Source organism: Rosa chinensis, chromosome 2 (assembly GCF_002994745.2).
Source record: "Rosa chinensis cultivar Old Blush chromosome 2, RchiOBHm-V2, whole genome shotgun sequence".
Taxonomy (NCBI): Eukaryota; Viridiplantae; Streptophyta; class Magnoliopsida; order Rosales; family Rosaceae; genus Rosa; species Rosa chinensis.
This window is the reverse complement of record NC_037089.1, coordinates 80375918-80400565: the sequence shown is the minus strand read 5'-3', so window position 1 is coordinate 80400565 and position 24648 is coordinate 80375918. Positions and strand designations below refer to the sequence as shown.

The 24648-nt window shown below is 38.5% G+C and overlaps 1 protein-coding gene, 1 long non-coding RNA gene and 3 pseudogenes across 2 annotated transcripts; 2 read left to right on the top strand and 3 right to left on the bottom strand.

Moving 5' to 3' along the window:
- Nucleotides 1-122: 122 nt before the first annotated feature.
- LOC112187409 (receptor-like protein kinase FERONIA) lies at nt 123-6928 on the bottom strand. The gene is made up of 2 exons (XM_040514670.1): nt 5587-6928; nt 123-1593 (listed from the first exon to the last, which is right to left on the bottom strand). Exons 1-2 carry the CDS (start codon nt 6684-6686, stop codon nt 123-125), a joined length of 2571 nt encoding a protein of 856 aa, XP_040370604.1. The 5' UTR covers nt 6687-6928.
- A 1761-nt stretch (nt 6929-8689) lies between these two features.
- On the top strand, nt 8690-12512 carry LOC112185139 (annotated as a pseudogene).
- A 454-nt stretch (nt 12513-12966) lies between these two features.
- LOC121048933 lies at nt 12967-14933 on the bottom strand (annotated as a pseudogene).
- A 258-nt stretch (nt 14934-15191) lies between these two features.
- Nucleotides 15192-19636, top strand: LOC112190837. The gene is made up of 8 exons (XR_005806500.1): nt 15192-15427; nt 15871-15929; nt 16232-16351; nt 16842-16883; nt 17490-17561; nt 17672-17727; nt 18747-18819; nt 18939-19636. It is a non-coding gene; the product is annotated as an uncharacterized LOC112190837 (long non-coding RNA).
- Nucleotides 19637-20762: 1126 nt separating this feature from the next.
- LOC121051692 lies at nt 20763-24594 on the bottom strand (annotated as a pseudogene).
- Nucleotides 24595-24648: the final 54 nt, after the last annotated feature.

Sequence of the window (24648 nt, the reverse complement as noted above, 5' to 3'; positions counted from 1 at the left end):
GGATTCGAACTCTCACAAAAAGGTCTTGCGCTATTTGAATGCACTAAAAGGGAACATCCTCAGGAAAAAAAATTTTCTATAAGAATTAATGCATTCATCGTGTTAATCATATTGCTCATCGATTATCTTCCAACCGGATCAATGATCTCAGAGAAAATGGTCCCAGTCAACTCTTGGATGGATTCGTTCGCCGCACTGCTTTGCACACTAGAACAAGACCCTTCATTGTCCTTGATCAATGAAATCTCATGTTGAACCGTCCTTTCAATGTGATCAATATAATCCTCGTTGTTTTCCTGCATCTGCAATGCAAACTGAAGCCCTCTCACAACATCATCCATTGAGGGCCGATTGATCCCATTATCATCCAAGCAACTCATTGCAATGGAAGCAAATTTATGCAAGCATCGCACTGCAATTTCACCCTTCAAATTTGGGTCAACAATCTGATCAAATTTCCCATTGCGATGACACTTTTTGGCCCATCCAGCCAAGCCAACTCGATTATTGTCCACAATGGTCACAGCTGGCCTCCCACACAATACTTCGCATAACACTACGCCAAATGAGTACACGTCAGACTTCTCAGTCAATTGTTGACGCCGGTAATAATCAGGGTCAACATATCCGAAACTACCCTTCACCTTCGTGCTAATGTGGGTTTTAGACATTGTGATATTGCCCATTTTTGACAACCCAAAATCTGAAACCTTGGCTACCCATTTCTCGTCTAATAATATGTTTGTGCTCTTTACGTCGCGGTGAATGATGGTGCCTTTGGAACCTGTATGAAGGTAGTGCAAACCTTGAGCTGCACCGATACAAATCTGAAGTCGTCGTTCCCAAGGAAGATGCGGTTTCTCAATGTGGTGCAAATGATCACTGAGGGTCCCTCGTGACATGTAATCGTACACTAAAACCATCTCACCTTGATCAGCACAATATCCAATCAGAGACACCAAATGACGATGGCGCAGTTGAGAGAGCATCTTGATTTCCGTCATGAACTCGTGGGCACCCTGCGAAGAAGTGGCTTTAAGCCGTTTGATTGCAACAAGGGTGGCCCCATCATCAAAGTGTCCTTTATACACGTGGCCAAACCCACCAATCCCAACGATTAAAGTGTCATCGAAGTTTTTGGTGGCGGCTATGATCTCTGCCAGTGAAAAGTACCGACACAAATAAGACGGGATATGTGACCCAATGTTGGTGATTGATTTCGTCATCCTGTGGCTGGAGCCGGAGTCCTTGAGTTTTCTTGTACGCCTGAAAACTAAAAACCCGAATAGGGAAGGAACAAGTAAGACGGAAACTACGCCGGCAATGATAGCAAGCATAGGAATCGACTTCTTCTTCGGTTTTCTTTGGCTTTCCGGCTTCATCTTGTCGGCCGCCGGCGGTTGGTCGGGATTGGGTCCGGCGAGATTTCCGCTTGTGTCATTCAGTTTGAAGATTTCGAGCCCATTCAAGATTGCATTATTATATCGAGTTTTCGAATCGTCTTGATTTGCTTGTAGTGCAACAGAGATGTCAACTTTCTTCTTGTTTGGAAGACTGGGCACGAACACAAGGTAGTCTCTATATACGGGAATCGGGAAAAATTCACCAACGGTGTCTGGACACTTAGGGGACTTTCAGAATGATACCTGAACTTACAAAGTTATCAATGTGATACCTGGACTCATTTTTTCGTATCAACATCGTACCTATGACCAATTTCCGTAACGGCTCCGTGACGGAAATTGGCCGTAGGTATCACATTGATACGAAAAAATGAGTCCAGGTATCACATTGATAACTTTGTAAGTTCAGGTATTATTCTGAAAGTCCCTAAGTGTCCAGACACCGTTAGTGAATTTTTCCCAATTTTGCACGTAAGTCACTTAATGAAGACAAAATGACCGATTTACCCTCAAATTCTTTCTTTCTTTTCTTTTCTTTTTTTCTTTATTCTTCTTTCTTTCTTTCTTTCTTTCTTTCTTTCTTTCTTTCTTTCTTTCTTTCTTTCTTCTTCTTCTTTTCTGGTTTCTTCTTCCCCTGATTTGAATCATCAAGATTCAAATCATCTTGCTCGTCTTATTCCCACCGCCGCTTGATGCGCCTAAAGCAAGCGCACAATTTAACCCTGAAATGTCGTTAGTAATATAAGTAAGTAGGGATCGTTCTATTCCGGGGATTGAGGGTACACCTGTAATTGTGTAACAAATAAAGAAAAGTATTATTTACAGAAATAAAATAAAGAATAAATATATACAAGAAACAAAATAAAAAGGGAGGGGGGTTTAAGAATTATAGAATTGAAAATTAAGATAAATAAAATAAAGAAAATGTAAAAACATATATACAAGGGTGGATCGCAAGGAACAAAGATCAAAACCACATCCATATGTAAGAAATCCAATTAGAATTCCTATAGTTGATTTTAAATGTCATGAGAGAGGAGTTGATCATGTGAAACATTCGAAAGCAAATGAATTCCCATTTTTTACTTTTCAATGCTAATTAACCTAAGCGAAAGCACCTAGATTAATCCTATCAAACATGCAATCAAACCCTAGAAAGCTAGTCAATCATGTCATGTTTAACGCATTACACATAGAGAAAGGCTATCAACTCAAGTGTACAACTTAGTATGGAAAAGTCCACCTAATTGCAATCCTCTTTAATTAAATTCGGTCTTTGCACAAAACCTTTACTACTTTGATTCAAGTTTACACAAAACGAAAAGTCGATTTCATGTTCTTAAACCTAGCACCAATTATATCAAAACCCTAAGTGTTTGCAACCACATAAGATTAAAATACAAAAGTTTTCTATCATGCAAATTTAATTAAACAAACCCACATAAGCAACATAAAAATCAACATATAGAAATCACAACTTTATCTCAAAACATATAAACGAGCTTTAAACTTTGCCCTTAATATTATTTGTTAACTAGAATTCATAGTTCTTACAAAATCAAACAAAGAAAACAAGAGAAAGGATATAATACACCTTGAAAGATGAATGATAAAGCCTTGAAACGAAGAACTTGAAGATCCTTGAAAGCAAGCAATCTTCTAGGGACGACACAAGGGTGGATGGCGGTTAGGAAATTGATGTATTGCATGGCTTCTCTTTCTCTTGGCTTGAAAATGAAGAACAAGAAAACTAGAGAATGAAAAAGAAATATGGAGAGGAAATGGAGAGACAAAGAAGATGAAATGGATGAAGGAATTGGTGACTAAGGAAAATGGAGAGGAAATGGTGAGACAAGGAGATGGAATGGATGAAGGAATGTGTTTTAGAATGAGAGGAGAAGGTGTTTATATAGAGAAGAAAAAGAAGAGTGAAATGATGAGTGGAAGAAAAATAATGAAAGTGGAGTATGAAAGTGATTTGTAAAATATGGAAAAGAAAGAGAAATGATGAAATGAAAGCAAAGCATGAAGGTGCAGCAACATGGAAGTGATGATGATCTATTAAACAGATTGTAGAAAAAATATATCCAAGGAAAAAGAGAAAAGCATCTAGCTTTCTTCATGTGGGTGGGAAACATGAATATGTGGTGTTGAGCTGTTTTCAGGTCAGTTTCTTCCCCTTTATTCCTTCAATTATTTCTCTAACAAGACTTCATTATATTCCTTCGACTTCTTCATATGAAATGTTCCACTATGAGTGTAGATCATCCTGACAAATTTTCAGAGCTTCAATCCATGTGGTTGGGCCGGAAATGCTGCTGGACCTCTTACAGGTCCAGTTTTCCGGTTTTGCTTCTGTAGAAAATTGGGCTGATTGTTTGAAGGCCTTCCACTCATATTTTTCTCTGGAACTCTTCATAAGAAATGATCCTTTGGGTGTCTAGAATGGATCTGGAAGGTTTCAGCTCATTTGAAGTTCATTTGGTCAGGCGGCCGCTCCTTCTTCTTTGCTTGGCTTGGTTTCTCCTAGCCGGAGTAGGAATATGTGTAAAATTGATCTTTTAGTACATTTCCATTTTTCTCCATCATTTCCAGGTAATTATGGACCTAACGCTCATTTCACCTTCATTTACTCCAATGTACCTAAAATAGAAATTGAATTAAAAATCAATTCAGTTAAGGAATTAACTAAGCAAAATGTGAGGAATTAACTATTAAAATATCACATTAAAATGCTCCTATCACCGCTGCGTCTCAATCCACCTTCATGCACCACAGATGTTTCTGGTTCCTCCAACTTCAAATCCTATAGCAAATTGAAATTGTGGATTGAGGCTTCACCGTTCACTCCGAGTTCATCCCCGCCGCCGCTGCCAATGACTTGACCACCACCACTCTCGTTCTCTCCTCCGACCCCCTTTTATACACCATTGATCAGAAACTCAGACCCCGCCGGCCCTGCACTCTCAAATCACAGCTCCAATCACACCCCTCCATCCTCTCCTTCTTCTCGACATGTAACACCACCTCCACACCATCCTCACCTGCAACTTCATCGGTTTAGCCGACAACTTCGGCCTCTAACCCAATTTCGATCAGAGGCAATTTTCGGCAGACAAAGATTAACAACTTCGGCCTCAACACCATCCTCACCTGCAGAAAATTCGAGCTGTTCTTATTCACCAGCTTCGCCACTCCGCTGCTACCCACCATTGTGCCTCGCCGATTAGTAAACAAAGGACTCGGAGCCTCCACCATCGAGAAATTGAGGCTCACGTTCTGCGTGTCCTGCGCGGCCAATCGACGACCTTGCTAGGCTGGTCGTATCCAAGCCGGTCCTGCATGTCGTAGAATTGAATGGCGGTGTGGGCGACGAGCCTGATACTGCGATCCCTGGGGCCTTTGGTGGTGCAAACCTTGCTGTGGCTGTCCTTCCGGCCGGTGGCCCTTAGAATGTGGCCTTGAGCCTCCACGATTTCGCTGGCGGTGGAGGAAGAAGCAGTCCTTATCCCCAAACCCAATCGAGAGGCAGCGGAGGATGACGTTGTTGTGCTGTGGTGGAGGTTGTTGTGGTCAAGTCATTGGCGACGGCGGCAGGGATGAACTCTGAGTGTGCGGTGAAGCCTCAATGCACAATTTCAATTTGCTATAGGATTTGAAGTTAGGGGAACCAGAAACATCTGTGGTGCATGAAGGTGGATTGAGACGCAGCGGAGGTGGGAATCGGACGAGCAAGATGATTTGAATCTTGATGATTCAAATCAGGGGAAGAAGAAACAAGAAAAGAAGAAGAAGAAAGAAAGAAAGAAAGAAGAATAAAGAAAAAAAGAAAAGAAAAGAAAGAAAGAATTTGAGGGTAAATCGGTCATTTTGTCTTCATTAAGTGACTCACGTGCAAAATTGGGAAAAATTCACCAATGGTGTCTGGACACTTAGGGACTTTCAGAATGATACCTGAACTTACAAAGTTATCAATGTGATACCTGGACTCATTTTTTCTTATCAATGTGATACCTACAGCCAATTTCCGTCACGGAGCCGTTACGGAAATTGGTCATAGGTATCACATTGATACGAAAAAATGAGTCCAGGTATCACATTGATAACTTTGTACGTTCAGGTATCATTCTGAAAGTCCCTTAAGTGTCCAGACACCGTTGGTGAATTTTTCCCTACGGGAATCCCATTTCCTCCACTCCATTGGATTATGTCCGCTCTCTGTTCCGCTGGTAGGTCGGCTATAAAAATCTGAAACACACGATCTCTCTCCAATCTAAAAATAATCTCACAAAAATGGAGCCTCACCAGGTAATAAAATTGTGGATCTACAGGAAACCCCCAGGTGAGATTGTAGCTCTTGCTGATGGTTCTGTTCACCTCCATTGACCGGCCGGTTCGGTAAACGTCTACCGGCGCAGTGTAGTTCGGTATTTTTGCAAATTTGAGATGAGTATTATTGCTTTGTGATAACATGCTCAAAGTTCTACTTGGATTATTTAAGTAGATCTCGTCCGTTGAATCCCAGGTGCGGTACATGCCCGTGTCTTCATTCGGTGAGACTGGACTTCCGCCGACGTTGATTCGATAGATCATCTCCATAGCCGTGTGGTTTTTCACTGGGACGTTCCGGTTTTCGTTGCCGATAATACTTGGCCCATCGTCTTGGGCTGCAGTGTGGTAAAGATAGGCAGGCATGGACATAATTTCAATCCCGTTGATAAAAGCGTATCCATCTTTGCTGGGAGTGAATGTGATGTTCAGCATCTGTTGTTCTGGCTCAATGTAAATACAGAATTCTTTGAGCATTGTCTCAAGATAATCAGCATCTGCACTGATAGAAACATTGAAGTCCTTGAGAAGGGTGTAGCCACCCGTTTTGACAGAGAAGAGAGACTTGGAGCGGTCGAAGTTGGCACTGTATGAACCTGGGTAGAAGTACAAGCGGATGAACTTTTGGCCCGGTCTGACGGGAAATCGGTACTTGAATTCCGAGTGAGAAAGTCGTGCTGTGGTGTACGGTACTTGGCTGCCCGTGGAGGACGACGGTGGTGCTTTCAAACCTCGGGATGTGCTACCGCCAACTTCTATGGGGGAAAGCTCTGAGTTGATATCTCCACTCCAAGTTCGAAAATCAAAGTTACTGACCATGCGACCGGAAGAGCCACAGTTAAGTGTGATATCATCAGTCGGAGTGTAGATGGTTGTGGACTCTCCGGCCACCAGTAGGGTGACCGAGAGTAGAAACAAGCTGGAAGGGTAAAGTAGAGCGAGAATGGGTTTCATGATGGGTGATAAGTACCGTATAAAAGGGGTGTAATTGTGTATAGACGTAATTGTTGGTTGGGTTCTTTAGGTTATATAGGCAGCAGAATTATAGAGAGGGATATAAAACTGTCAAGGCAGTTAATCGATAGTTATATGTATGGTTGTGTTTCTCTTGATCAGTAGAAGCTAAGATATTATCGTCAAGTTGCATGGCTGAACTATACTCTCTAGTCTCTAGCACTTTTTTCTTCTTGTTTTTGTTTGGGCAGTGGACTTGACTAAGTTTATCATTCTTTGTCATTCCGCGAATTCAAGAAAACAAATTGATTAATAGGGGTTGATATAATGTTGTAGAAAATCAAGTCTCTATAAGCTTGTATAGCTTAAAGTCGATCTTCTCTTCCCTTGTATTGAGATTTCACGGGGAAAAAAAAAACTGTCTAACTTATTCTTCGAAATTTTATAGTTTAAGTTTCTAATATTAAAACTTTTTGAGATATTACTTGTTTGAAAAGTGTTTTGATATATATATATATATATATATATATAGAGTGTTTACTCGTGACATTTACTCGGACAAAAGTTTTGAACTTCTCTCGAGTAAAAGTGAGACGTGATCGAAAATTTGATACCCAAATCCAGCGGAAAATAGTAGCTGAGAAGAAACTCGCAGGTAAGACGCGAAAATTGAAGTGGAATAAAAAAGTCGTTCGCTCGTATTCGTGAAATAAAAAAGTCGTTCGCTCGTATTCGTGAATCCAAATTACCAAAAGTAACCCTCCCTAATATGCTCCTCCGCTTCGCCCAAATCAAAAACCCAAACTGACAGCATCCATCGAAACGCCATCGTTTCGCACTCCGACATCTGCTTGCCGAGACTAGAATAGCCGAAATCGGAAATTGGGTAATCTGAGAGGAGTGCTGTGGTTTTCTCAGGAACTCAAAATTTGTAGCTTTATTGGGTTATCATCACTTCAGGGATATGCAGGTGAATCCTTGTAATTTCGATTTAAAATGCAAATTGGAAAAGCAGGAAATTAATCCTCTTTGCTTTTGTTAGAATTGGAATTTTGATATGCATGGCGCTTTTCTGTATTTCATTACGATTTTAGCTTCCTGTGAAAGTGGCTGCATTTTTGGGACTGCAAACATTATGTTGGTAATTGCAACAAGTGGATGCCAATTACCAAGACGTTTATTTGTTTGATTTATATTTATATGATGGTCTATTATGGTGTTATCTTTCATGTATTGATATATCCTTTTTTTGACGGAGAAACGATTGATGATTTGATGAGCAGATTGTCAACCACTACTATCTCTTGTTACTGCAACTGATATGTTTCTTGTTTATACAATTAGTGTTTTGTTTAGGGAGGAGTTTTAAAATTTTGCAAAGATGTTGAAGGATCCTTACGTTTAATTTATCAAGATGTACTAGCAAAGTGCAGCCCAGTTCTGGACCAATTACATTTTCAAATTTGTAGTTGTTGGTAGAAGATTAATTAATCTATTTGCTGTCATTTGTTTTCTTTTTTATAAATTTTGGTTAGGGAAAAGATTTTCTTCATGGGGACATGCATATAATCAAATAGACAAACCAAATACATCTGCATTCAGGCTATGGTCATCCAATTGATCCAGTGTTTATATGCAATGGGAAAACCTTATACATGGTTCATTAAGCTTTGTTAAAATATTTGTTCATAATTGAATACCTCAAGACTTTCATGGACTGTTAAAAGTCTATATTGAATACACCCAGACTTTTAAATTCCATAGATTTCTTTAAAAGTTCCACTAATTCCATATACAATACACCCCCCTTAATTTTTTTTTTAGATATCTATACTCTTTCTCCGTAGTTATTACCAAGCACATTCTTGTTTCTGGACAACTATGTAGGTACTTTCATGTATATATACAGTATGCATATCACACGTGCCTGATAGAAGAACGTGAATTCCGTTTGTAGTTGGTTATTTATCTATGTCATAATTATCTGCAGGTTGCAGACGAGCATGTTAAGACTCTGTGACGAAGCCATACAATGTGTGGAAAACGCTAGATGGTTCGATTTGGTGTCACTTATGCTAACTTAAGTTGATGTGATACTATGAAAGGTCTCAGACACAGGTACACAGGGGCGGAACCAGGATTTGTAATTTGGGGGGTCTAGAATAAGAAGGGAAAAAAAAAACCAACACTAAATAAAGTTAAGCACTCGAGGTATATTGCGTAATTAATCTCGTTAAGAAAATAAACCATATATATAATATACATAATGTAGATATATACAAAAAATGAATGTCCTCTTAACAGGTTCATGAGGCGTCAATTCTTTATACATTTTTTATTTGTTTCCTATATAGATTTAATCTCCCCCTAATAGAATTCTTTTAAATTTTAGTAAATACTAAGTATTTGAAAAGTATTTTTTGGTAAATACATAATTATGAGATTTAATTAACATTTGTATCTCTTGTATTACAATTTACTTTTGAGTTTCTTCTTCATCACACGTTTTAGATTTATGTATTTAATATATAATTATGACTACATAAGAAGACTGGTGGGGGGTCCAATTGGCTAAGATTGTGCAAGTTATATATGATTTCATAGAAATCATTCATTAATTAGCTAATCAGCCTAAGTCTTTAGGGGGGGGGGACCGAACAGTGGTTCGCCACTGCAGGTACAGTAAGCTATTGTTTTTCTAATGCCTTTTTAGCAGTTGGAGGCTCAGTGTTGCATGACTGCATGATACAATGACATATCTACTATTTAGCTAGTAATATGAACGACATGCTGTTGATGGTCCAGAGTTTTCATTTCTACCCTTATTGCATCAATATAGCAATAACCCTTGCTTCAAGCTTAGCCACTGTTTTATGGTTAGTGACTAGCCCTTATGGTTACAAAGATTGCTAAGGTCTTTACACCAGTGGAAATTGTAATAGGATTGGATATTTGGACCACATGATCACTAGTGATCGCCTCCTGCAACTTTAACATTAAGCAAATGATAGTTGAATGGTGACAAGTGTTTGTTTCTATCGTCAATATTCATCTATCTTTGGTTGAGCATACAAGAATTCATGTTGTTCTGTTCGCAGATCTTGAGTGCATCTTCACTGTCATCTGCAATGTTGGTACAAATTCTGATTGTCTAGATGAAGTATGTCAAATGACAGAACTTATATCTGGAAAGGTTACACAGCAACCAAATGACAAACCTGCATCGCGCTTAAAGATGTAATAGACCATTGTGATTGTGACATTTGCTTATATGATTTTGAATGTACTTCTGATGTTTATCATTTCTTTTTTACAGTTTGTTCAATCTGTACAACCTACTGGAGGACCCATGTAGTCGGTTCTCTGTTTACTTGAGCGCTCTAAATTTGGCCATCAATGGAAAGGTCACTGAGCACGTCCTCCCTTCATTCAAACAGATAGATTGTTTCTTGAAGGAGTGGAATATTGGGGTCTTGGACCAGAGGCAGCTATTTCTTACCATATCTAATGTTTTAAAAGAACGAAAAAGGTATCCTATGCGTAGCCCTTTCCTATGAAGTTTTATTTTTATGTAAATGCCTTCTCTAAATTAGTTATAAATTGATTATTGTTGTAGGGAAACGAGAATTGATTATTTTTATGTGAATGCCTTCTCTAAATTAGTTATAAATTGATTATTGTTGTAGACATTTCCCCCTGATGTCTGCATCTCCCCCTGATAGCATACAAGAATTCATGTTGTTCTGTTCGCAGATCTTGAGTGCATCTTCACTGTTATCTGCAATGTTTTTACAAATTCTGAAAGTCTAGATGAAGTATGTCAAATGGCAGAACTTCTATCTGGAAAGGTTACACAGCAACCAAGTGACAAACCTGCATCGCGCTTAAACATGTAATAGAGCATTGTGATTGTGACATTTGCTTATATGATTTTGAATGTACTTCTGATGTTTATCATTTTTCTTTTACAGTTTGTTCAATCTGTACAGCCTACTGGAGGACCCATATAGTCGGTTCTCTGTTTACTTGAGCGCTCTAAATATGGTCATCTATGGAAAGGTCACTGAGCATGTCCTCCCTTCATTCAAACAGATCAATAGGTTCGAAGGAGTGGAATATTGGGTTCTCGGACCAGAGGCAGCTATTTCTTACCATATCTAATGTTTTAAAAGAACGTAAAAGGTATCCTATGCGTAGCCCTTTCCTATGAAGTTTTATTTTTATGTAAATGCCTTCTCTAAATTAGTTATAAAATAATTGATTATTTCTTTGTTGTGTTTTCAGCTTGGCAAAGGAGTCTATCAAGTTCCTAACTAAGTACTTGGCAACATTTTCTGGCGAAGATGCACATGTTTTGAGCCAAGCCAAGGTCAGCTGTTTCAAACCTCAAGATAATTGGCATTTGGCTCAGATGTTCCTCGTCTTTCTAGTAGGATTGTCTTTTGCGGTAGTTTTTCCGGTTTTTATTGGACCTTAGTCAAGTTCCTTATTTTTCTTTCTTTGGGAAAGAAATTCCTCACGGCTTGGTTGTTCAGAAAATTTATGTTTGTTTGCGTTGTTACATTGCAGTGTGATTTGTTAGATATGCCTGTTGTAGCGCAGTCGGAGAAGGATGCTAAACATGCATTGGCATATCAGCTTTTGAAGGTATTTTTGACCCAGAGGCTGGATGCGTACTTGGAGTTTCAGGCAGCAAATTCTACTCTGCTACAAAGCTGTGGTAAAATTTTAGTTCCACGTCATTCATAAATCTGGGCTATTGCTGTGTTCTTCAACAGTAGATGTATTCTAATTGCTTACTAAGTGTGCATGTTGACATTTTGCAGGTCTGGTCCATGAAGATTGTATTACTAAAATGAGGTTGATTTCATTGGTGGATCTGGGCTGTGATGAATCTGGACGAATTCCTTATAGTCTCACTAGAGATACACTTCAGGTTGGTTTGGATTACCTGTTCTGGTCCTGCTGGTTTTCCTTGTTAATAATATTTATGCACTCTTCTGACAGATTAATGATGATGAAGTGGAACCTTGGGTAGTTAAGGCTATAACAGCCAAGTTATTGGACTGGAAGATGGACCAGATGAATGAAGTTGTAGTTGTAACGTAAGTTTGTTTTGTTTTTTTTTTTTGTAATAAATATATGTTTTCCTGGTTCATTGTTTTTGGCATATCTGAGTTCACCTTTGAGTAATCTGTTTCAATGCTCGGTATGCAGCCGCTCTACTCAGTGTGTGTTTGGCAAGGAGCAATGACATACCCTCAAGACAAAGCTAGCATCTTGGAGGGTAAACAGCTGCCTTTAGTGCTTAATCAGAGTTTTCATTTTGCAGTCTATTGTCGAAATTTGTTTTATTGTGTATCAATCAGTGACAAAATTCTCATTTCAGGGCAATATTGCACACGTCATCAGCACTGTTCAAGCTAACAGGCCCGCAGAAGATGGTGCCCGGGCAGCTCAAGGCTTGGTTCGTTAGGATGCTCTTTTTTTCTTCTTTTTTCCCTTTCTTAGTTAGTCTGGACCATATGATGTGACGATCCAAATGTCGTGGAATTTTTGCCGGATAGTGTTTTGTTAGATCTATAAATCTTTAATCTTTATCACTCTACACTTTTCTAATGGTGAATGACTGCTGGGCTTATACACGTAAGCCTGACCAACACTTGGATGTCAGTTGCGGAGAATTTTGCCGAGTCTGCAGACACCTGGTATCGAAAAGTGAAATCAACTGTTTTGTTCATCATTCATGCTACTGAGCTAGGCTGTCATTCTGTTTTAGTTTTCTTAATTTCGTTCATTTATGATGAAGAGCGGATTGACGCAGGAGATCATATGCGATGCAATTTTTATCAGTTGCAAAATTTTGATTTTGACTGAACAATAAGGAGTTAAGGATTGCACCACAAAATGACTCATGGAGGTTGGGACTATATTAAATTGAGTTGATCCCCTCTAATGTAACCAAATAAAGATAGTTAGGTATCCCCGATCATCAATAACCTTGTGATAAAGCTCCTCAAAATGGAGAAAATTAATGACAGCCATCTGAAAATCCGGGTCGAAAAGAACTGCTTGGAACTCGAACCCGAAGCCAAACGGGTTGGCGAGCCCAGTATAAAACCCAGAAATCTCAATTGAAAACCCAATTCCCAGTTCACATCAAAACGCCACCGAATGGAAGCCCTAAATTCCACCCAGATGCAGTTTATGGTAAAATGGGTGATCTCTAGTTATTCAAAGTCCGTAGCTTTGTTCTGCATCACTTCAGGGATATGCAGGTTATACTCGTATTTTTTTGCACTTTAAATCGAATTTTAGTTTGGAAAGGCAGAGTTAATCTTTTTTGCTTGTTTATCAGCAGGAATTGAGATTTGAGGCGATTTACTAAATATTTTGCAGGTGTTGTTAATTTAGTTTCATGCATTGTTCTTCAGGTTCTGGTTCTTATGCTTCCCATAATGTTCATTTTGATATTTATACTGAAATTTTGTGCAATTACAAAGGCATTACCATTTTATGCTTTCTATATGATTATTGATGCTCGTATCATCAGACATTTCTGTTTCACTTGACGGGACTATTTCCCTTCTGAAATTCTATACATTGGTGATACTTAGGGGAATTATGCTAAGGATGATAATTTAGAATGCACTGTTATCTGATTTGAATACTCACTTCAATTGATATTGCATTTAGATTCATTGAAGTATTAGACGTAGCGTATTACTTACCTTACAACTGACATTGTATACCAGAGAAAATTGTAGGGAACAGTCATCTCCCACTCGGATTGGTGACCTCAGAGAAGATTGTCCCAGATATGCATACAATGGAATTGTTGGCTGTAGAACTTTGCTCACTACTGCTTGTTTCAGTTTCACCGATCTTTTCAGTGCACTTGATGTTCCCCTCTGTGTTTCGTTGAAGGTCCAATGCAAGCTCAAGCCCTCTTACAACATCATTCATGGACGGCCGTTTGGTCCCATCGTCATGCATGCAACTGCTTGCTACCTCAGCGAATATATTCAAGCACTCGGCTGCAATCTTACCTCTCAAACTTGCATCAATGATTTGATCAAGTTCTCCATTCTGATGACAGCTCTTGGTCCACTCGGCCAGATTCACTTGGTGTAATTCTGTTTTCTCTGTATGTATTAGTGCTGGCCTTGCACACAATACCTCACACAGAACTACACCAAATGAGTAGACGTCTGACTTCTCAGTCAGACGTTGTCGTCTGTAGTATTCTGGATCCAGATACCCGAAACTCCCTTTCACAATCGTGCTGATGTGGGTTTTGGACATGTTTGTTGTGCCTTTGGACAGCCCGAAATCTGAAACCTTGGCCACCCATTTGTCATCCAATAAGATGTTTGTGCTCTTCACATCTCGGTGAATGATGGTGCCCTTTGCACCACTATGAAGATACTGCAACCCTCGAGCTGCACCAATACAAATCTGAAGCCGTTGTTCCCAGGGAAGAGGTGGGTTATTAGTGTGGTAGAGATGGTCACGGAGGGTTCCTTGTGCCATGTAATCATACACTAAGATCATCTCACCTTTATCAGTACAATATCCAAAGAGTGAAACCAAATGGCGATGACGAAGTTGGGAGAGCATCTCAATTTCAGTCTCCAACTCATGGACACCTTGGGATGATTCTGGTTTCAGCCATTTGATTGCAACTGGAGTGGCTCCACCATCAATGCATCCTTTGTATACATTACCAAATCCTCCAGCTCCAATGATAAAAGCATCATTGAAGTTTTTGGTGGCGGCCTTGATCTCTGCCAATGAAAAGAAGTTATACGGATAAGAGGACCCGGGGGTTGTTGTAAACTTTATTCTCCTCTTGCTGGAGCCAGAGTCCTTGACTTTCCATCTTTTTCTGAAAACCAAGTATCCGAGGACAGAGAAACACAAGTATGCTGGAACCTACACCAGCAACAAGGGCAAGCACAGGAAATTTACTATATACTAAAGCTCCTGCACTATTCATTTTACTGTTCATATTTGGTGTATGAAATGACTCTTTTGCCCTCTATTTTTTGTTAACTACGGCCCTGCCCTTCTGTCGTTCTAGAATCCTCCCTCTTTTTGGATTTTTTGAGCGAATCGCGCGGAGAGAGAAGAGTGCAGCGGAGGAGGGAGAGAAAAGGAGATTTTGTTTCCGCCGTGCCCACAATAGCCCAATAGAAATCGGAGAAGCTGATCCAGGAATTGTATTTGCCTAATCTACATCAGTGTAACTTTGGGTTAGGGTAACAGAGGGAAGAGGAATACCAGGAGCTTAGTTCGTAGAAGATGTGCAGTCCTTCCAACCTTCCACGTGTAGTGATCGATTACCATACACACCTATCGGCTTGATGTCCTTTTTTTTTTGTCTTTGTCTTGATTTTAGTCATTAGTTCTGCACATACATGGGATTTGAGTGAAGTAACAGAGGACGGACTGTATTGTGGCCACTGAGCTTGCGAAGCCCCTCACTGCTTACTGCATGTAAGATTAGCTCAATTTAATTACTTTAGTTCAATTTTCTGATTATTTACGTCTGCACAGATCAAACTTTTGGAGAAAAAATAATGTGTGTGATTGAATTGTGATACTAAGAATGGAAACTGATTAGACATAGCTCAAAATGGGTGAAGCTTATATTTTCAAGCTTTCCTTTATCCTCAACATCTGCTTAAGGCTTTTCAGTTGAGATATTATTGGAGTGGTGTTTTTCTGATTTGACTCTGGTGAGTTCTTCGGGAGACATTACTGTTTTGTTTTTTTTCAAAACTTCTGGTTAGTTACTTTCGAGAAGGTGTGTTCCTGCAGATTTGTTAATACATATCTGACTATTAACAAATCAGATGATGGTGATCAATGACAAGAAATCTGTTTCTACTGTTAATGTTCTTAAGGGTCTCTCACATAATGGTGACTAATGACAAGAATTAAATTCGATCTTATTCTCTGACTTCTTCATGCAGCATTGACAACGCATTTGGTACATAAAGTGGAACTAATTTTTTAGGACACATCAACAATATACCCTGATAATACAAAACATTTGATAGTTAACTAAAAGTAAACGATATCAAGTAGTAGGAAATTGGTTTTAATTTTAATATTGATTGAGATTTTATTAATTTGTATATGTTATTGAAAGGCTTTTCTTGATTTTGTTTTTTTTCAGGCAATGACAGAAACGAGTTTGGAGTAGAATCTCAGCCAAAAGAGGCTGAGGAAAGTGTGGTAAGTGATTCTCAACATCTGCATTACGAATTGTGTGGCTGCTCAATTGGTTTACGAGTTTGAGTTGCGAATGGAAGTTCTTTTGCATTTTATTATTCTTAGACTACTTATAAGGTTGGATTAGTTGCTAACATGCCTTCTGGGTTTTGTACTTTTAGACTACTTATAGAAGTTCTTTTGCATTTTTATTATTCTTAGGTTCCATACTTTTGTCAAATTTGTAGTAATTTCATAATCAATTTGTTCATTATAAAGAGTTTAGGATGATCATTTCTCATTTCTATACTATTGACCATGGCAAGAGCTCCATGTTGTGACAAAGCTAATGTCAAAAAAGGACAGTGGTCTCCTGAGGAAGATAAAGCTAAGTCTTGGGACTCATGGAACTGGTGGCAATTGGATTCATCTGCCACAAAAAGCTGGTAAGTTTATTAAAGGGTCTTCCTAAACTGGAACCAATCTTTAAGGATTTAAATGCCAATATGTATGGCAACCACGTATCCTATTGCATGTAAAGTAAATGGTTTTATTATGTTAGATTCTTAATGGAATTCTGGAATCGAATTTGGAATTTGTATTATTGGTTTTGGCTCATGATTGGTTTCATCAAGATCTTTAATTTAAACTTAGATAGTCACTCGAATTTGGTAAAGGAGTTAATGTCACTCCTGGCTCACAAGTGATATTAATTCTGCCACAATGACATTGTAAACCTAGCAACCAGTATGATTTGTTACCTGTTGTTTTGTTTTATGCTACGCCTTCAAATTTTTGACAATATTCGGATAAATGGTAGAAATTCTAATGACCTATAATAAAGCCCAAATATATTTTTAATTCCGGAACATTTTGTTCTCTGTTTATCATGAACTTATGACAACCTTGCTTTTGTTGTTTTTCTATCTAAAACAGGCTTTTAGATTCTTCAACAAGAATCAAGTTGACCACATTAAGGTAAGAAGTAATCTTCTATATGTATATTTGTTTTGTTAAATGAGGGCCAGGCTTGGTCAAAAAGTTCTATGTTGAGGGTGGTACAATGCGCACCCACTGTGTAACTTACGTACCAAATTTTGAGGGTGGTACAGTGAGGGCTTGGTCAACATAATCTTCTATGTGTCTATTTGCCAAAAAGTTCATTCAAGTCTGTGATGTTAACCAACTGATCGATTTTTTGATTTGAATCAAAGAGTTTCCAGTTTCTGGACATAGAATATTACTCTAGCTGTAGATGAATAACACTTCTAGCTGAATTTTGATTGAATTTCTTTACAAACTTCTTTGTTTACTTCAACAATTTTAATTTCTATCATAATTTACACTTTCGGTTTTGTACAGCTCCCAAACTGAGATTTAGTTGATAATCTAAGAAAACAAACTTATACCAAAAGCAAATAGAAAAGGCTTGATTTTGAAACAAACCGTCTTTCTACGGTTATTTTTTCAACTTCCGCACATCATTACTTTTATTCAGTTTTCTGCTCCGATCTACTCCCAAGTTCTGAATTTTGTTCATTTAGTATATGTTTATGTAATGTCCATTTGAATTGTATTTAACAGGGTGATCAGAACAGTGGTTTTCTAATAAATAAGCCAAGCTGCCGAAATTGCAGACAGTCACCCCTCAATTTGGTTCGTTTTCGATCCCTATTTGTTCTTCAATTTAGTTTACATTGGTCACTTTATATGGATTTATTGATCTGCCAGAATTGAGGCATTAATTTAATGTTTTCATATTGTAGGAACTTTGTTTCTTCCATGACTTGGCATCTGAGTAATCGACTGCAATACTTTGAAGGTAACAATCTGATATTTTCCAATCAGTTCTCTGTTTATCTTATGAAACCATTTCAATTTGATACTTTCAAGCACAACAAACACTCGGCCACATTTATCGTCTTTTTCCTTTATCATTGTCGTTTTTTATTTATCTATTAATTTTAAATACATACAATTTGATCTCAATTAATAAGCCAACTTTTAAGTTTTCAATAGTTCCAGTATCCAAAATGTTTTGCCATTGCTTTCAGTTTTCAACTTTCTTTCTATTTTGTCTCTCTCTGTTTCCAACTTCAATTTTAGATCTGTTGTTACTATTCCTTCCATTTTGAATTCTTGCTCATTTTGAAGCTCTTCGATTTTCAATTAATTCACTGAGGTATCTACAGCAAGATTGTTGTTTTGCTTATGGATGTTTGTTTTAGTATTTCATTTCTGTTAAATACAGGGTTAGAAGATCGTTTGAATATTGACAATTGTCAACTCCTTAATCTTTATTGTTTTGTGAATCTGTATGCCTTATATATCAATGCTGCTTTTTATTTTGAAAATCACTATCTGCCCTAGAGACAATCCTTTAGATCTGTATGAATTCAATAGGAATTCATCTTTGAAAAGAACATTCCCAAGATTATTGTTCTGCATTTTGATAATGTCATTCATGTTGCTTATTAGATAGTTGTAGCATGCGGATCCATATTCTTTTGTTTAGTTTATACTGATAGAGCTGCTCCAAGTATGTTGTTACATCATTCTTACAAACAAATATCCATTACAGAAAAGTCAGTTTATCAACATGCAGGCACTACTAGCTAACAAATGTACTACTACTTCTTACTGTACCAAAGTGCTTTAAACTTCAAGCAGTTTTGTTTTTCATCTGATGTTAAGCTTAGAAAAATAATTCGTTTGCAAGAACATATAATGCATAAGCTTTTGACAGAAAATGAAAATTCAGCATCCTTCAGATTCATATAAAAGTTGTCTTGCTGCCTTGACAATTAAAGGTTATGTATTCTTTATAATGTTTCTGTACAGGTTAAGCAATATCAGTATACCAAAGATACAAAACAAATTGCTTCTAAAAAGTCATGGTTCTCTTACGAATCTGGTATGATTTGCAAATCTGATGGTTTCTTTTTCTAATTTTTTTTTTCTTTTCTATATGCTCTCCTTAAGTATACTTGGTTAGACTCCACGTCTAATCTAATTCAAGCACTCCTTCCACAGGTCTGGGAATGGCTTCCTGTGATTTTGATCATTGATTTATTTGTATTATCCTCCAACACTGTGGCACTCAAAGGTCAGACGATAAAGTATTTACAGTCTTGGACATCATTTTACACTTTTCAATTTCAATATATGCATCACTATTTATGCCTGGTAAATGCTAAATGCATATATCCACGTAGTTTAGTGTTGTTTAATGATGTTCATGATGTAAATAGATACTTCTTCTTGATTTGATGTGGAGGTGTGCATTAGCTAATATTATGTTTTCATAGCATTTCTTAAATTCTCCATCTGCAAGATTTTTTAACTTTGGATGATGACTGCAGTTGAACATCTTTCTTTTTCTTCTTTGGGTGAAACAGTGATAACTCGATCAGCTATGAGTAGGTGTATAGCAGCCTCCTTCAGTACTCATGTTGTAAAGTTTTTAGTTACACAAAGGTGCTGAACTTGGGAACTTTGAGATCTTTTCTCACATGTTGTTTGTTATAGGAGAGATCTTCTATCATTGTTGTGTCTGAAATCTCTTTCTTTGAGAAATGCAGCACTTTTGAAAATTGTTTTTGTTATTTCCTGCATAGGAAGAGGCAGTGACAGATTATTAATATGAATGTTGTAAAATATGTTGCAGTAAACATGTAAAATGTTTGTCATTAATGAAATCGATATCTGATAGCTTTTAGTTCTCCTTACAATTTTATATCCTTGCATATTTTTGGTAGTCTGTGTATATACTATATAGAAATTTCTCCTAAAAAACATCGGTTTTCTTTTCTTTTCCTTAATTTCTTACCAATCTCAAAGTAGATATCTATTTATTCTCTGTAAAGTTAAGAAATATAGAAGTGATCATACTGGTATGTGTTTTTGATAATGGCATATGTTTTTGATTCATGAACTGGTTTTCAGTATACTGTAATGATGAATTTTTAAGTTGTTTTGACTGGAGATGTTAAAGTTAGTTCCTTTACACACCACAAAATTTTATTTATGCTCAAATTGGGTCTATTGCATATGAATCACCGTGAGTATATCTCATGCAACCAAGTAAAGCGGAATAATACGTCTCAATTAGCGGAACCTGCACTTCTACACTGCAATTAGTGGATAAAATACCGACAAATCAAGTTGATAAAATACCAGTTATTTATTTGCTACTCTATTCTTAAAATTTAATATCTCATTTCATCAATTAAAGTTTCAACTTCCACAAGTTTCAGACTAAATATGCATAACTCCTCTACAACATCCTCTGCAACAGCATAACTCCCGCAGCAAAGCGCGGGCAACTATTCCTAGTGACTTACTATGAGGTGTCATCTTTGGGTCGGGGTTGGTTCTGAGCTGGCCTTATGGGTCAATTAGCTTGAAGATTTCGAGTCCATTCAATGTTGTGTTGGAGTGAAATTCAAATTTTAGACGAGGTTGATACAATTTAAGAGGTCAAGGATGAGTTTGATTATAAAAAAAAATAATAATAATAATAAAAAAGGACTAAACTGATGTTTGGCCTAAAGTTTGAGGGACTAAAGTCACTAAACTGAATTTAGTCCTTATAATTAAACATTATTAGATTTCTGCCCTTGGCATTGCCCTGGAGATTCTCAATCTACATGAATGGAATAGTTCCTTGTAGTGCTTATTTCCTCTTTGGACTTTACAAAATTTGCTAGTCTTTGGCATTTGGCTCGACTCTAGTCAATTAAATGGTAAAGGGATTCGAACTCTCACAAAAAGGTCTTGCACTATTTAAAATGCACTGTTCTAAAAAAAAAAATCTACAAGGATTACGTTCATCTTATTAACTATGTTGCTCATCGATTATCTTCCAACCGGATCAATAATCTCAGAGAAAATTGTCTTGGTCAACTCTTTAATGGATTTGTTTGCCCCATTGCTTTGCTCACTAGAACAAGACCCTTCATTGTCCTTGACCAATGAAATCTCATCTTGAATCGTCCTTTCAATGTGATCAATATAATCCTCGTTGTTTTCCTGCATCTGCAATGCAAACTGAAGCCCTCTCACAACATCATCCATTGACGGCTTATTGATCCCATTATCATCCATGTAACTCATTGCAATGGAAGCAAATTTATGCAAGCATCTGACTGCAATTTCACTCTTCAAGTTTAGATCAAACAATCTGATCAAGTTTCCCATTGCGATGACACCTTTTAGCCCATCTAGCCAAGCCAACTCGATCATTATCCACAATGGTCACAGTTGACCTCCCACACAATACTTCGCATAAAACTACACTAAATGAGTCCACATCGGACTTCTCAATTAATTGTTGACATCGGTAGTAATCAGGGTCAAAATATCTGAAACTACCCTTCACCTTCGTGCTAATCTGGGTCTTGGACATTGTGATATTACCCATTTTTGACAACCCAAAATCTGAAACCTTCGCTACCCATTTCTCGTCTAATAATATTTTTGTGCTTTTTACATCACGGTGAATGATGATGCCTTTGGTACCTGTGTGAAGGTAGTGCAAACCTTGTGCTGCACCAATACAAGTCAGAAGTCATTGTTCCCAAGGAAGATGCGGTTTCTCGGTGTAGTTCGATAAGTTACTTATCGATTTCAATAAAAGTCAAAGTGCTCGGGAGTATTTTCAGAAATTTTTGTAAAGTGAAATCCTCAATTTAGGAGTTGGATAAGGAAGTATACGTCACGACGAGTTCGTGGAAATTTTCGAGGAATTTTCCGGTGACCCGGACTATTTATAACGAATTTCCGAAGTTGTGAAATTTTAGAACTTAAAACAAGAAATAGAAAATAGGAGGAGAAATCCCAGCCATTGATCCACCCACCGCTTCATCCTAGCCGTCCATCCTTAACTGGATCAATCTATATATCCAATTATCCGTGTGTTGCTCTGTTGGGAAAACTAGAAGGATCGAGAGAGAGGGAGAGAGAACTCGGTGTTCTATGACCCGACGGGACCCGGAAACCCGCAAAGAGGATCCGACCGGCGCTGCTCCGTCCGGCCACATCACAGCGGAGGACCACCGAAATTCTCTTCGTCTCAACTGTGCCGACGTCCCTGTGGCCTCTGATCGTCCATGCATCGATCGTAGATGAGCTTTGTGTCTCGTTCGGCGAGTTCTGCAATCACCGGAGACTCCGGCCACCGTATGAGCTGCAAGTGGTATGAAAATCATTCCTCTCATCATGCTCTACACGTTTATGTAAATAGCTTTCATTTTCGAATGGGTTCTGATGAAATTGGGTTTTGGGTGACGTCGGAATTCACTGTGATTCCGGTTTCCGGCAGCTGTTTGGGTGTCTTCAACTCTTTTACGAGGGTCATTGTGGTCCTAGGACTCGGAAGCATGGCTGGTTGAGCTGAAATCGTTGGCCTGGCTGAGTTGATAGTTTCGGGTACGTTCTGCAATAGCGATGTCACCGTTCGTGGTGGTAGTTTCAATCACCCCTGGTAACTTCTTGGTTTTGATTTGTGCTTTGAGTGTCTATTGATGTTGGGTTAAATTCGTAAACGCAGAATTGGCCAGGTTTGGAAGTAGTTGAGTGGGAACTCTCGCTGACCTGCGTTCTTCGTTGGAAAACAAACCTGCAGTTCGATCTAGTTGATCACAAGGTGAGTTGGATTCTATCAAAGGTGCTAGAAGTTTACCTGTGTGGTTAGCTTTTGGAAACTGGGTTGCTTTGTTGCATGCCTACTGTGATGTTGTGTTTGAGAAGAGTAAATTGGATTGATAGTCACAAGAAGTCGAAGCTATGTTGTAAGCTTGCTGTTTTGTTCATGTTTGCTAAATGATTTTGGTTATGGATGTTGTAGTATGTTTCTCATTCTGGTGAAATTGGCAAAGCATAAATATGCAGTTATACGTTGAATTGGTTATGACATTGTGAAAAAGATTAAGTGGTGGTTGGGTGCCCTTAGTAATTTGGGCACACCTTGTGTGAAATGGTAATATGAATATATTGGGTGGCCTTAGTAAAAATTCGGGTACACCTAATATGTTTGAAATTAAGTCGTTGCTTGATTTACTTCGACATGATCAAATTGGTCAATACTGGTCAAACTAAGAAATGTCGGTCAAACAATGGTCAAAGTTGGTCAACTCCTGGTCAAAGCATGAAAAGTTGGTCTGGACGATATATTAATCGTCGAGATTTCCTATAATTGTTCAAAAGATATTAACTATCGAAATGTCGGAATCTAGGACTCTAGTTACCCGAGGAACAGAAGGTTCACGACTCTCGGAGTACGTAAGAGAAAGCATCGGAATCCAGGTAGGGATTCAGGACTCTCCTCGGTTAGTGATTTTCTTATGTTGTTATTAAATGATGCACGTTAGTTGGTATGGTTTGGTCATGTTCAAATGCAATGCATACTAACCAAACCATGTGAGAAATGTGATGGCTTGAGAGCGAAAGGTGGCTCTGACTTCCTTGGGTTCGATCCCCAAAACCTCCGGAGGGTTAGTTACACCGGTCGGACGGTGAGCGATCGCAATGATGACCCAATCCGTGTGTGTAGCTAGGTAGCGGACGCTCTCGCTACGCTTACCTGGTGATAAATTAATTTGAGGTAAGGTCGTGTAGTGGGTCTATGGGACCGGCCATCAGGTAATCTTTGGATTTGGCGCCGTATTTATTTAAGCATCATGCATCTGTTTTCAAGTTGAAAAACATTAAAGTTTGTCGTTTCTTTAAAATGTTTGACTTAAGCATGTTTTCATACTGGGATCCCAAATATATATTAAAGGGTTTCAAACCTAGTCGTGGTAGAGTTCCTGTAAGAGCAGCGAGGACGAAAGCTCACCCCTACAACAGTGTGGATGCAGGTACTGTGCACTGGTGACGGGACAATAGCGGACGGAGCTGGGTGTGCAGAACAAATTTGGTAAATTACCTTTTTATTTCTTGAACTTCGTATTCCGAGACCTGTAAACAGTCAACTGAGTGTCAAATCCAGTCACACTCTTGTTCTTTGAAGTGCGTACCCTTTGTGTGAACACTAATTCCAAGCTTTAGCTGATTGAAACGAATTTTTCACCTCAAAAGTATTTGTAGCTTCCGCTGTGTTTCTACAAAAAGTTTTCAAACAAAATGCCTAGCGGTTCTCTAGAATGTAAATCGAGCGTTCGGTTTATGTTTTAGAGTCTCGCGGCACTGTGACGTGCTTAAGCTGGTGAGGTGCAGCTTGGGGCGTTACAAGTGCAAATGATCACTAAGGGTCCCACGTGCCATATAATCGTACACTAAGATCATCTCACCTCGATCGACATGATATCCGATCAAAAACACCAAATGGCGGTGGCGTAGCCTGGAAAGCATCTTGATTTTTGTCATGAACTCATTGCGCCCTGTGATGATGTGGCTTTGAGCCTTCTGATTGCAACGAGGGTAGCCCTATCATCAAAGTATCCTTTGAACAAGTGGCCAAAGCTGTTTTTGGTGGCAGCCTTGATCTCCATCAGTGAAAACTAATGGCACAAATCGGACGGTAGTAATGAGTTTCCTATACAGTAGCTAGAGCTAGAGTCTTTGACTTCCCACTTCCCATCGCTAAAGACTAAAAACCCGAGCAAAGTGAGAGAAAGTACCAGTAGTATGCAAGAAACTACGCTGACTGCAATAGCAAGCATATGAGTCGACTTCTTGTTAGGCTTGTTGGGGCTTGACTGTGGATATGGGTTCGGCCCGGCTAAATTACCATTTGAGCCGT

Excerpts from the sequence above, each read along its gene's own strand:
- LOC112187409 (XM_040514670.1), bottom strand. The coding sequence starts at position 6,686 with ATGAAACCCATTCTCGCTCTACTTTACCCTTCCAGCTTGTTTCTACTC. Across the intron at positions 1,594-5,586 it reads CAATGGAGTGGAGGAAATGG|GATTCCCGTATATAGAGACT; the intron begins GATTCCCGTAGG and ends TGAATTTTTCCC.